General features: G+C 37.6%; 2 protein-coding genes across 2 annotated transcripts; one reads left to right on the top strand and one right to left on the bottom strand.

The window, feature by feature from the left end:
- Window positions 1–1,893: 1,893 nt before the first annotated feature.
- LOC113312679 lies at window positions 1,894–2,730 on the bottom strand. The gene has a single exon (XM_026561416.1). It carries the CDS (start codon window positions 2,728–2,730, stop codon window positions 1,894–1,896), a length of 837 nt encoding a protein of 278 aa, XP_026417201.1.
- A 9,275-nt stretch (window positions 2,731–12,005) lies between these two features.
- LOC113309894 lies at window positions 12,006–13,842 on the top strand. The gene is made up of 2 exons (XM_026558414.1): window positions 12,006–12,128; window positions 13,268–13,842. Exon 2 carries the CDS (start codon window positions 13,275–13,277, stop codon window positions 13,782–13,784), a length of 510 nt encoding a protein of 169 aa, XP_026414199.1. The 5' UTR covers window positions 12,006–12,128; window positions 13,268–13,274; the 3' UTR covers window positions 13,785–13,842.
- Window positions 13,843–14,630: the final 788 nt, after the last annotated feature.

Raw genomic sequence — 14,630 nt, 5'->3', positions numbered from 1 at the left:
AATTAAAGATTGTACTCGTACGATAGAAGATGCAACATCAGATCTCACAACTACGATAAAAGTAGTATCAGTCTGGCTTCACAATCCCAATGAAGTCTTTAAGTCGTTAACCTGGTTTTAGAGAAGAAAACCAAAGGTTAAATGAGAATCGACTCTAGCGAGCGCACTAGTATCACACAAACGTGTGGGGATTAGTTTTGCACAATGCTAGATGTCTCCTATATATAGTCTTCAAATCAGGGTTTTGCGTTAGTTACAAAGCAACCATATTCACCGTTAGATGAAAACCTGATTTAGATTCAAGCTAATATTTCTCAACCGTTGGATCGAAACTTAGCTTGTCACACACACTTGGGTAGACGTTTACTGGGTTTGTGAAAACCGTGCCCAAACGTGTACATGTATTTTGGTTCAACATAGTAACCCAAAAGGTTAACCATATGAGCATTTCATATTAACCTAGTTCTTCTTCACCATAACCAGTTCAATTGACTCAAATGAACTAGTTAGAGAGTTGTTCAATTTCTATGAGATCTTATGTTACTACACAAGACACAATTGAAACAAAGATGATTCGATTCGATGAATCGACTCATGAACTTTATATCCACGGTTTGCATAAAGCATTCCTTAGTAATTTAAGTTTAATGTTCAGAGCACATCTTTAGATCATAACCACTTAAGATCACAAACAAGTTCGCGGACTTAAGGCAACCGACAGAGTTTTCCAAACTCAGCAGAAAATCTCGGCAAAGAGACTTCCGCCAGTTCGCGGATTAGGTTCGCGGACTAAACACTCAAACGAGTTTTTGGAAAATCCCAGCAGAAATTCTCGCTAAGAGAACTTCTGACAGTTCGCGGACTTGGCAAAGCCAATTCCTCCGGTTTCTCTCAATCAACAAAGTTGAAAACTTCGGATTAAGGAATACCTGGTTATGTAATATAAACTCTCATTCCAATCATTGAGACATTCTTAGAGGACGTTATATAGTCATTATTCACAGACCGTTTCACGTCAGAGCAATTCTCAAAGTAATTTAAACTTTTCATGACTTTCGTCACTAGGTGAAGATAAACTTGATCAAAGAGAAACACTTTACCAACACACGATTTCGAAAAAAAGATAAGTAGTGAATACTCAGCTCGAAATGTCAAATGTGTATGATCCAGTCTATATAGCATACGACTTTTTTGTCTCATAAGAAGTAGGAGATAGATAGATAGACTTTTGAGTGATAGAATAAGTTCAAGTCTCCACATACCTTTTTGTTGATGAAGTTCCACGGTTCCTTGAGTAGATCTTCGTCGTTGTATGATGAATCGCCATGAAGTCCTTGAGCTCAACTATACTTGTCTATCCTAGTCCAAGATTTAGCTATATTAGACTAGAAATCAAGACTCATAGTTTTGATCACTAACATTGACAAACATGCTTGATATAGCAACGCATGAGAGGTTGACCGAGCTATGCTCTAACACTTGCCCATTCATCGGGACGTCTTTAGCGGAGAAGGTGATCGGCTGCATCATCTAGGGATCCATATGTAAAGTTTTTTCTACGCTGAAGATCTCCTTCCCAGCCCGATCCCTCTTGCGGATTCTTGATGTAATATCAGTCCCTAAGTCGAACTTTTGTGTTGCCGAGTGTGAGATGGTATTGCAGGTGAACCGAGTTCCACGATCGATCCTTACTTGGTGCACAGGGACGTCGGGTGTGGTGGACGTTGGTGCTGTTTATTTAACAAAGTGTCGTAAGTATCCATCCCTAATTAGATGTTGAACGATATCTTTCACCTCCCGACAATCGTCGGTCGAGTGACCACGGTACTGATGGTAATGGCAAAACTCAGGGTGGTTCCTTGTATCGTCAAATTGTATTCCTCTAATCTCCGGTTACCTAATGTCATTTCTCTTTTCTACTTCCTTAAAGATCTCTTCTAGTGGCGCATTTAGAGGTGTGTAAGTTCTCGGCTCATGACGAGGCCTTTTTCCTTTCTCGACCCATTCCTTATTGCCAGAGACTTGTTGTGGTACCATCGGCCTCTTTTCTGATCGCTTTGAGTCCCCTTGAGGAGTCACCCCGGCTGCTGTACTGCCTTCTTGGACTCCTCTTTCTTGTGCTCCTTCTTGTATATCCTCCAACGCGATGTAATGTTCCTGCATCTTTCTCATTTCCTTTAATGTCTGCGGCTTCTCAGTGTACATGGATATCCAGATGGGATCAGATTTCCCTAGAGAATTTTCGAACCCAAATATCTGTTGGTCGACGGGTACCTTCCCGATATCGGTACACAATTTTCTCCATCTATCTGTCAAAGACCTTAAGGGCTCCCTGAATCTTCGTGCCAATGTGAATAACTTTATCCTTGGCCGGGCGATACTGTTGTGCATATAGGTTTCAAGAAATGTTTCCACCAAGGATCCGTAATTGCCTATGGACTTGTCGGGTAAGGTGTATAACCAATTCTTTGCTTCGCCTTCCAGGCTTGCCGGGAAAAATTTACACATGACCACGTCATAGTTCTTCCATTGTAACAGCGACATGCTATACATCTTGATGTGTTCTCCTGCATCGCCCGTGCCGTCGAACCTGGAGGGAAATGTAGGAAGTGCACATTTCAGAGGAAAGGGAGTTCTCTCTAGCTCTTGGGTGAACGGAGTTTTCCTCGCTTCATTAATCACTTCTGCCAACTTATCGTCCTCCCCATCTCCTGCCAATTTCTTAACCATTTTTTCAAGTTATTCGAGCTTAGCCATTGTCGCGGCATCGGGTCCACCATTTTTCACTTCTTCATCGATTGAGGAATTCTCGGGGGGACCATATCCACTCCACGCCCGGTTAGGGTCGGGTGATCGACCTTGGCCGAGTGATGGAGTTCTAGTAAACCTTGATCGGGTGTGATTGCTGGACGCCCCTTGGCTCGATGATCCTCGCGACCTGGACCCCTGGTTCCGTAGTTGGTAATTCTCGTGCTCTAGTGCTAGGTTTCTTCTTTGTAGTTCCCTCATTAAGTCGTCCTACCTTCTCTGATTTACTAGAATTGCCATCAATGCCGGGTTGGTGCTCTCATGGTTGGAGTGGTCGTTCACATGATTTCCTGTTGTGGCAGGTGGTGCGGATGGTGGTGTTGCTGGTGGTGCTACTAGTGGTGCTATTAGGGGGATGTCTCGGGTTGTGTTATCTCGTCCCAAACGCACTCGCCTAAGCCTTTCTTCTTAATGATCCAAAGCATACTGGTACTCTGCGCGTTGCCGGGCTCGCTTACGGTCCTCTCGCATCATTAATGCTTCCTCATCGTCCTCCGTGTCTGATGCGGTCATTCCGTCTACCATATCCTCTGGTCTCATTTGGCTCGGGTTGATGCGTAGTATTCTCGGGGGAAGATCATCGTATCTCCCCAGGTCGACTTCCTCGTTGGCAGTGGCCATTCCTCCACCCTGTGCTCGGGATTCTTTCGGCTGGTGTTGTCGGCTATTTGGTTGTCGTGAATCTGTCACTCCTTCTTGCGCGCTAGTTCCTGCTACCGTCCGGTTCCTCAGGATCCTGCCTGTCCCTGAAGTGCTTTCCATCGGCTCGGATACGGTTTGTATCCTTCGGCTCGCCCGTCTCTACCTACGTCAGCAAAACATACCACACCTCACTTTGAACTGTTTTCGAAAAAAGTTTAAGAATGAAGTACAGGGATTCTGACACCCCAAAAAGAGAAAAAACCCAACCAAGTATGATTCCCTTTTACTTTGACATGATGAACTCAACAATTTAGGTGGTTTTGACTACTAAGACAGTTTTTCGAAAAGGGGTCTTGTGACGTCGCTTTCGGTACTCTCTCTTGCATTAATCATCATTTGTCCTATCATTCCTTGTACCAGGAATCATTAACCGTCCGTACATCTGATCGGAGAGTTTCTTTCTTGTCCAGGGTTTGTGGTGGTGACTTCCGTCAATCGTTTTGCCGGTATCCCACCTACACAGGTTACCAGAACAGGGTTTCTCGGTTCTTTCCTCAGAACTCCGCAAGGATAGCTTTACCTTGGGATTCTTTCGGCTCTCTAGCGACGCTATAAGGCTCTTGTCCAGGGATTAGGATGAGATCGTCACCGAAGTGCTCATCAAACCCTTTCTAGCCATGGTTTTGGTACCCTAACTCAATGATTCTGAATCAATTTTACCACTGCTATTGTTGTGTTTAATTATTCTACGACGAGAAAGAAAAAAAATCCAGCGAGACGAAGTTTCACTTTAGCTGCTACCAACCATCAAAGATGATATCTTGGGAGGTTTTGAATCTTTCTAACAACTCGTCCCAGCCATAAAAGAAGACTTAAACATAATCAACTATAGTTCAAATCCGAGATCTTGCTTATAATTATTTCAGCAATTTTGACGTAACGAACATGTTTTCCGAAAGAAATAACAACAAATCCTTAGTTTCTTCGACTAATAGAAGGGATAAACCAAAGAAAACTAAATGAGAAGACCAAGACTCGATTTCACTCACACCGGTATTAAAGCTACTCGACTCAATAGAGATTCTAACTCAATGAGCCCAACAAAGATTCAACAAAACAATTATAAAAAATTTGAGTTTAAGAAAAAAGTTGATTTCAAAAGATTCATCTACTAACTCATACACTTAACCACAAGAGTCTTTCACTTAGCATCAACTAACATCATGAGATGATTTAGGAGCTTTGGAATCTCTCTTTAATGGTTTTTATGCAAGGTATATAAAGATGTTACACGGTCCCCTTAGTCGGCGCCAGAATGTAGATGTGGAAAATCCTACTTCTACATCCAAAGGATATCAAGCATACTCAACGAAGTAAAACAACCAAGAGAAAAACAATAACACAAGATATACGTGGTTTGGTATGATTACCTACGTCCACGGGGGTGAAAGGATGATCTTATTACTTGATTCAAGGTTACAAAGGGTGTATCTTACTAGTTTGCTCTCTATTCACTCAACAAGACACTTAGTATTCTCTCCTCTCTCACTGAATTGCCCTCCTGAACCCTTGATAGAGCTCTATATTTATAGTTACATATGATGATACATCCAAGTTACAGTGTGAGTCTTGGTACATCTTCCTTCATGTTCGTCTCGGGTGATGAGAGATATCCCTCCAAGATATCGGGCCGATCTTTAGTGATATTGTCTCCCGATGTTCTTCCACCCGATATAGGTTGTCTTAGATAAATACTATCGATATCTCCCTCCATCCTGGCCTGAAATTATTTAGCCCCGAGTCCAACTTTGACCAGGTTTATCTTATCCCCTCGACTGCCTTGTCAGATCATTTATTACTCTGGTACTTTACAGGCGTCTCTTCCATCACTTACGAGTTTTATCTTTACACGTATTGGCTTCACGGGTTCCTTTGATGTCTCTTTTCTTGCGCCGAGCTTGGATAGAATGATTCGATGCTTCACGCTTCACCTGTTATTGCTGCAACGTTGCCTGGGATTGCTCCACCTGGATCGGTAGATTATTCACACCTACAAATGAAAAAAAAAACAAATTTCCTTCAATTACATCACCCCATTACAATCGGACCAACTCTCCGTATTTTATCTACCGATTGTAATCGGAGGAACCAAATACTATATTAACTATCGATTATGTGAGGGTAATTTTGCCATTACAAATTACGCGAGGTAAGGGATGGCTTCAATTTACGTTTGGGTGACCCATTTTTGTTTTATTATTGGCCCCTAATTCCTTTAAAGTGGCCCCTAAAAATGCCAGGCTTAAGAGCCGGTCACTTTTTTATTTTTTCAGCGATGCGGCTACGATGTGGTTGGGCCACATACTTCAAGTATGTGATCCCTCATTAAATGCTGTCACGTTTTACGAAATAGGAAAAACTTGAAAACCAGTTTTATTACCCAACTGTTTATCTATTTTTTTTTCACTTCCTACTTCTTCTCAAAAAGTATAACAGTTAAGGGGATTTGAAGGGGCAGTTTTTTTATGTTTAATAGGTGTCAAAAAAAAGTAGTCGGGACGTTTTTCAGAGATTTAGAATAGGCAAGTTTTTAGGAAGCTTACTTTTTATGTCTTTTTGAGAAAAAAAGTAGCTGACTTTTTAGTTTTAAAACCAATTTATCATACATGACGATAAATTAAGAAGTGCCACGTAATTTTGGCCCGACCTCATCGTAGCCGAGGTGCCTAATTTGGACAAATAAATCCTAATTTGGGCAAATTGTGTTTTGGATCTGAAGAGGCTTTTTTTTCTTTTTTTGTTATATACAATAAAATCATTTATTAAAAATCAAGCACGAATAGTTTGTTTGTCCTTACATCCTGGAATGTTCGGAGGAAAATTTCATGAAACTCAAAATCAGTACCACTAGCTTTAGCTTTCTTAGCTAGATTATATGTGGTGCCATTTTGCTGGCGCTTAACATCCTTACAGCTTTAAAATCTATTATTGTAAAAGAAATTTAATGTCAAGAATAGGACCACGGTTTTACCAGTGAATATTGGGTTATTTTTTATTAGCAAACTTAATTAAAAGCTCATTATCAGACTCAAACACCACCCTTACGTAGCCCAAATTACTAATCTAAATTACATCTTCCTTCAAAGCAAGAAATCCCTACTGCTTCACCTTTTGATCTGGAATTAGTCCTCTATCAACATGTTTTGTTCTTGCTCCATAACAAGCTCTTGTAAAATATTGAACGGTTAGTCCAATTCCAGTTTGTCCTACGTCTTTAAATAAAAAACGTTTATATTTACTTTCTTAACATTTCTATTTGGTGGATCCGATGATAAATCCTAACTTAATTAGAGTATGCAGAAGGGAAAAGGAATTATTCCTCTCTTGATTACATTGGTTTTAAAAGGAGTAAAATCTCTGCAATAGTAATAGTTTTGTTTGGCTTCAAATTTTGGAAGATTAGGGAGCACCTATCTTTCCAAATCATCCATATTGTGATCATCTATAAACACAATGAGTACTCAGATAGACTGTTAGAACCCACCCGTATAGAACCTGCAGAAAAACAACTTACAACCCAATTAAAGAATGATGAGAAGTAAGAACATTCCGAACATAATTTTTTTAACTCCCATCTATTCGAGCATCGCTCGGTCGAACTCACAAGTTGGATATCTCAAGCATGTTGTCAATATTAGTTTTACAAAACTATATCTTGATTTCTAGTGTACTAAATTCAAGTCTAGGAGTAGGATTATGGCATGGTAGTTCGATAAAGGACATCACCGAACACCCTCGAAGATTAAAGACTGAAAAACAAACGAATACATTTTCCAGAACTTCATCAACAAGAGGTATATATGTGAAGACTGACTTATCCTATTTGAAAAGGAGAGGGTACCAAGTACACCACCAACTTTTTCGTTCAGCAACCAATATGGACAAAACCATATACAATTGCAAGTAGATTTATATTAAAGATCATTGAACAATATGTATATAGAGTTTTTCTCTTTCTCTTCCACAATCAATATGTCTAGAAGATCCATGAACCTGATTGTTTAGAAGAGTGCTTGGACGATCCAACAAATCAATATCCAAGATTAATCTAGTCGTTTCCAGATCAAGAGGATTCGAATTCCAACAAGTACGAAACTTGTGATCTATCTTTCAAGATATGAATTCAACAAGAGCGAATCTTGGTTTTGATCTCAATTAATAAATACTTAAATTACATATATTGATTATGTATTACTTGTGTTATTTCTATTATAAAGATAAAAGAATATATGCGGAATAGGAATAACACAACATTGCTAATTGGGGGTGCTAGATTACTAGGGAGGGTACCAAACTCCATATAAGACAGAAGACTTTCTAATTTGTATTATATAGGTTTTGGTACACTCCCCAATAAACTGGTACCCCTCATTAGCAGCCATGGAAAAACACAGGACACCAGAAGTTTCGTTAACAAGAAAAACTGCACATGTGGAAAAACCTCATACCTCGTCCTTCTTTGAACACCAAACTATATTAAGCCACTACAAACACTAGCATGCTATCAGACTTAGGACTGGAATGTAGTTGAGACCGAATTAAACCTCTAAGAAATTCAGCTGCAGGTGTGCTTTTTATGTCTCTTGAACCTCGCCAGACTTTACGCAATTGATTCCCTTAGCTGACATTCTTTACATCCTAAGAGATGATTCAAACAAAATGAGGAGTTTTGATACCAATTTACCTCTAATAGACAAGGTTATGTGATTTACCTTTTTATCTTTCGATCTAGGTTTGGAATCTATTTGCAATAGACATAGTCCAGCAAACCTCACGAATCCGGAACACTTACACTCAGTTAGCTAAGAAGCATGGATTTATAACCACTTCTCAAGAACAATCCAAACAAATCAAAATTGAGTTTAGATATATATCTAGAGGAATCACAAATTCTGAGACGAAGAGAAATTTTTGATTGTATCTATCTCATTCCTAATCTAAGATAACAAGAACTTCAGGTAAAAGATAGTCGGACCTAACTTCACGAGTCCCTAAGTGAAGTTTTTAGGTTGTAACCTAATTATATTTCTCATAGGAAACCTAGGTTTTTAGAGGACAACTATAGCAAGCAACTAGGACACAGAAGTGCCAGGGATTAAGTAGTCTTGTTGCATGAGTCTCTTTGTTTATATATTTTCAAGGCTCTAGGTAGCTTCAAGCTAAGATAACTTGAGATCTAAGTAAACAGTTTATTAGTTCAGATGAAATTCTTATTAGGAGTTCATGTAAGCATGTGAGAAGTCCGCCTTGAAATTACACAAAAGAATATACATTATGGTCTAGGGTTATGAAATCGTGTACAATGATAGTTCGTATTGGAAAATATGCCTTTTGAACTTTCAAGCATAAGCCGTGTTCATTAACACCCAATACTTAAACCATGATCCAAAAACACATAGTGATTTAGTGAACAAAGCTATCTTAAAAGTGATCATGAGAGTTGTAGCAAAGACAAACGTATTTGTGCAAATAGTTTATGAGCATATGTGTAATTATATACTCGGTAGGTATGTATAGGGGTATGCATACCTATGGACCAGTCTGTGAACTGAGGCTATTGGGGTACGTGTACCAGGTATGTGTACCCTTAGCCATTCACGAACTCAGATCCCAAGGGTACGCGTACTGGGTATGCGCACCTCCCTCCCATTTACGAACTCCTTAGGATACGTATATTGGGTATGCATACCTTCCCTATTACGGAACTCAAATCACTAGGGTACGCTTACTGGATATGCGTACCTACCATGTGTCTAGAATTTTAGTAAGTTCTGAAAAATTATCTTTAAACAATTTGAAATATTTGAATCGCCGTAGACAATAAATATCATTGCTTGGGCAGTTTCCAAATGATTAACTTGAAACAAAAATAGTCTGTTAACAATTAATTGTTCTTCACCAAGATTGTTAAGGATCTACGAACATCCTTTGCTTGAATCATATTTCGAGATATTTACCAAGACAAGCTTGAGTCGAAATTTCTTCTTTGCAATATTAAATCTACCAAAATCATACGATATGGTCTCATAAGATAGCATGGTAAATTCCGTGAGTAAATAGGATGGTTCAGTCTTCACATACCTCTTTGTCGAAGAAGTTCTACCAATATCTTTGTTTGATCTTCAGTCTTGAATCTTCGAGGGTTATTCAGTGATGTCTAGATACTTAACTACCATACTCTAATTGTAGTTTAAGACTTGACTTTAATAAAGTACAAATCAAGATATAGTTTTTTACATCTAACACTGACAACAAGCTTGGGATAGCAAAACTTACGAGTTCGCCCAAGCAATGCTCTAACACTATTAACTTATTGTATCTTCCGTTCTATCTTATGAAACTATGTCGTACGATTTTAGTAGATTTAATATTCAAAAGAAGAAGTTTCGACTTCAATATTGTTTTGTTTAAACTCTCGAAATATGAATTAAGCAATGGAGGTTCATGAATCTTTAGTAATCTTAGTCAAGAACAATTTAGTGTCCACAAGCTATTATTTTGTAAAAATGATCTTTGAATAATTTCCCGAGCAAAAAAAATACACGAACTGTTTAGGAGTATGTAAGAGCATTGCTCGGTTGAACCCACCAAAAGTTGGTATGTCAAGTTTGATTGTCATATTTTTCGTTCCAAAACTCGAGGCAGCTTGATTTGATTACTAGAGTCAACTTCGTTAGGTTAGACTAGAAATAATATAAATGTTGAGACTTGCCCGTGCTACTCTGAAGAACCCGAAGATGTATCAACATCGATGAACACATCATTTTTCCAGACGAGATCAGTAACACGGACTTGACTTGTTCCATTTCTATCTTTGTTTCTTTCAAATCAGTTCAAATTGAAAACATAATATACGAAGTTTGTTTACATGTCTCTAATATTGGTGACTTGATCATTTTAGTATGCTCAAAATGTGAAGGAATGTTATATAATTTTTCCATAAAACTTTGGTACATTAGTATTACGAAGTATAGTTTATCTATTTGACTTTGTAGATTCGACATAACACTATTTGGTAATTCGTTATTATTTAATATGCTGTACTTTCAGGTTGATTCCATACCTAGAAAACTGTGCTCAATCACATGGATTATGGAAGAATACCTGCGAAACTTGTTTCATATTTGAAAAGAATCAAATGACATATTCTATGACTAATCCCTTAACCAAGGATCTTTACTATGACAGATTCAAAGGATCTCTAGTAGGACTGATCCCTTACCAAGGATCGGTCCTAGTGGATCTCTAGTAGAACCGAACCTTAGTTTAACCAAGTTTGCGTTTTCAATTTTTCTGTTACTTTAGGCTTTGCATAGCTACCGAAAATGTATTTGGTTAAGAAGGAAAGTTCACAAAATGTCGGCATAGTATTTGAACATGTACTAAACTTCTGGTACTTAATGTTCAAATATTTCCCTTGATACTCAAGAAAAGATCCCAAACCTATATATTTTAAATATTGTTTTGATATTCAGAACTACATGCTTTCCATATCCCATAGGATAAACATATCTCCTGTTGTTATATTAATAAAGTATATGCTATATGCTAACTAATATTAGTTGTCATCAGAGAGACATTTCAGTATGAAAGTTGGATTACAAATGGAAGAGAAAATAAATAAAAATAAACATTTATTGAATATTTTTCCTTGTTTTCCAAACAAACCTTGGAGGAAGACTCAATTAATTGTAGTTTGGCTCGCGAAATATAGCCAAATAAGGCTACAAGTGGATATTAAATCAATGAAATTCTTGAAGTATTATCTCCTATGTTAGAGCATAGCTCGGATGAACCCACCAAGCGTTGGTATGTCAAGTTTGGTTATCATATTTTAGTGAGCCAAAACTCATTTAAAGAGTTGCTTGATTATGTGCTAGAGTCAACTTCGTATAGGTTATCTTGAAAGTATTAGGATATGAGACATTACAAGTATTGCGAAGACTTGAAGAAGTGAAGAAGTACGGAGATACAACGACAACATCATCATTCCACTCGAGGTTAGTGATGTTTGACTTGAACTATTTCGTTCCCTAACGTATCTTTCAAGTCGTGCATATTGAAAACAAAACTGCGAAGCATGAATGATTATACTCTAGTTAGACATAGTATTAAGGAATACAATACGAGGTTTATTGCTTAACCATTAAACTTTGTATATAAGACATCGACATAATCGTTTGAATGCTATTGTGATTATGTATGCGTATAAGGTAGGGCTGTCAATGGGTACCCATTACCCGGGTTCGGACCCGGACCCGGACCCGATGGATTTGGGTCCGGTTCCGGGTCCTAAAATTGGACCCATTAACCAATTAGGACCCGGCGGGAAATTACTCGAATAGACCCGTTTATAAACGGGTCCATCCGGGTCCTACCCGCCGGGTACCCGCAGGTATTCGGATATTTAATAAAGACTAATTTTGTAAAATTCCTAAAAAAATTAGGTCATATATAAAGGATGAGAGTCCTCGCCCCCCATTTCTACCGATCTACTTTCTCCTTCAACTCATTTACTACAGCGACAACTACTTCTACAGACCATAGTTACAGCAAAATACTCATTTACAGCAAGAAAAAGAAGATAAAAATTGTCTCAAGCTTATTTACCACCTGAGGTTCGTATTCTTCTTCTTTTTTCTGTAAATCCCTAATTTACGTTTTCATATTTGATGTTTGCAGTGATAAATATAGTTTAGGGTAAACAATCTAAGTAATCTGAATATATACTTAATGTTACCTCTTGATTCAGCCAATTAGCAGAAATTATGGGTCTAATTTAAGTTTTTAAATTTGGGCGATTTCACTGGACTACTAAGGATAAAAGCAGAAATGGCAAATTTTATAATTTTTGGCCAATTCAAGAAGAAAATAGAACAATGCTGAACAAAAACACCATAGCTTTGCAGATAATAAAGAAATGAAAAGAAAAGTGTACTACGCATGATAACAACCTACTGCACGACTTTGTGTTTGTGGATTTATTTGGTGTTTTGCTAGTTACTTTCACTTGCATTTGGGACATTTTGCTTTCTCTTGTAAAATTACAGTCAAGTATTTTGCGTTTGCATCTTTTATTTAGATCATACAGAAATTTCTGTGCATTTGTACTGATTTTAATGTTGTTGTTGTGTGTTACCTATTCATGTATGGATGATTTTGTGTGTTGATAATTTGAAATGTTATTTCTCCATTTTAAGAAAAGACTCTCATAATTTAATCACTTGTTTTCAAGAAATTATAACTGGTGGGCATACTAGTACTAGTGTTGTTGGTTGGTGATTTTAGGGTCTCTTGGTAAGAATTTCATTATGTATTCTTTCTTTTTATTTATTTGTTTTAATATGTAAATCTGGTTCATCCAAACAACTTAATAAGTTGCGGCATAAATGTCCTTGCGGCAACACTTACTTTTCAGAGATGTAGATAGAACAAGTGAGGCAGTAAAGGGAGTTGTGCAGGGTGAGTATTAATTGGCTTGAGATGCCAATTCTGACGCCACTTGTTTCCCTCTCTAACTCTAAAGTTCAATAAAATAGAAAGAAAAAAAACAGACTTGATTTGAATTTGTAATCTATTATCTATCACTACTATCTAGTCTCTTTTGATTTTTTCTGTTATATTGAATATCATTTTGTTTCTGCTTTATGTATATGCTTGGAACACTTATCTTTTTCTTACTGTATATGCTTGTTAAATTTATTATCGTTTATACGTATGACACCTGATACAGATGTTTGTTGGTTTTTCCTTGCAGAGGCAACATGAAAAAACAAACAAGAAGTAGTGTTGGTGATCATTGTGTTCCTGTAAAGAAGACTAAAGTTACCGTTTCGAAATCCCCGGGTATGCCGCCTCCTAAAGCTGTCGTTTCGAAGGATGCAAAGAAGATTAAAGTTGTAAAATCAGTAGTGCCGAAAGAAGAAGAAACTGTAGCCAGTGAATCAAGTGATTCTGGTGATTCTGATGATTCTGATCATATGGAAGCGGCAACAACAAATGTGGTTCCTTCACCTACACGTAAACGCAAAAGAACCTCAAAGGCTTGGGCTGAATTTAAAGAGGTATTGATAAAAGGGAAAACACACGGAGAATGCAATCACTGCAATAAGAATATTGGTGCGGAGAGAAAAAATGGGACGAGTAGTTTGAGGAAACATCTAAATTGTTGTTTGGTGTACAAAGGAACACAACAACAAATTAACCAGATGTTCTTGAAAGCTAGTGAAACACAAGATGAGCCAGTAGCTGCTTACATCTTTAAGTTTAACTAAGAAGTAACTCGTGATTGCATTGTAAGAATGATTATCTTGCATGAACACCCTTTCTCATTTGTAGAGTACATTGGTTTTAGAAGGATGCTGACTTCATTACAACCCAATATTAAACTTGTGAAGCGGAACGCTATGAAGTCAGATTGCACAAAGATTTATCAAATGGAAAAGAATCATTTGTACGAGATTTTTAGTAAGGTACAGAGTCGCATAAGCCTTACTACTGATATGTGGACTCGTATTACTCAGAATAGAGGTTATATGGCTTTGACAGCTCATTATGTTGATGAAGAATGGAAAATTCAGAAGATAATTTTATCTTTTAACACTATGGATGGGCAACACACTGGAGTTAACATTGCGAAGGTACTGATGGAGCAGTTGTACAAGTGGAATATAGATAGGAAGATAGCTTCAATTACGTTGGATAATGCTTCAACCAACAAAGTAGTGGTAAGTGAACTTCTTGATCAACTAAAACCAGATAATGGATTACTTCTGGATGGAGAATTATTCCATGTTCGATGTTCTGCTCATGTAGTTTCCATTATTATTGATCACGGGATACTGCAAATTAAAGAAGAAATATAGAAAATTAGAAATTTAGTGAAATTTATTAGAGGTTCACCACAAAGACAACAAAAATTTAAAGAAGTCTGCTTGCAAGTAAATGCTCCTAATAAAAAGTTGATTCAAGACGTTGATACAAGGTGGAATTCTACCTATCTGATGCTTGAAACAACACTTCTATTTCGGGAAGCATTTAACCGGTTTGCGAATATTGAACCTGATTTTCTTAATGTTGCTCCAACGGGTGAAGACTGGAAGAATGCAAGCAGTCTTTCA

This window comes from Papaver somniferum, chromosome 9, assembly GCF_003573695.1.
Source record: "Papaver somniferum cultivar HN1 chromosome 9, ASM357369v1, whole genome shotgun sequence".
Classification (NCBI taxonomy): Eukaryota; Viridiplantae; Streptophyta; class Magnoliopsida; order Ranunculales; family Papaveraceae; genus Papaver; species Papaver somniferum.
The sequence above is the reverse complement of the archived record's forward strand: the minus strand, read 5'-3'. Positions and strand labels throughout refer to the sequence as shown.

Excerpts from the sequence above, each read along its gene's own strand:
- LOC113312679 (XM_026561416.1), bottom strand. The coding sequence starts at position 2,730 with ATGGTTAAGAAATTGGCAGGAGATGGGGAGGACGATAAGTTGGCAGAA.
- LOC113309894 (XM_026558414.1), top strand. The coding sequence starts at position 13,275 with ATGAAAAAACAAACAAGAAGTAGTGTTGGTGATCATTGTGTTCCTGTA.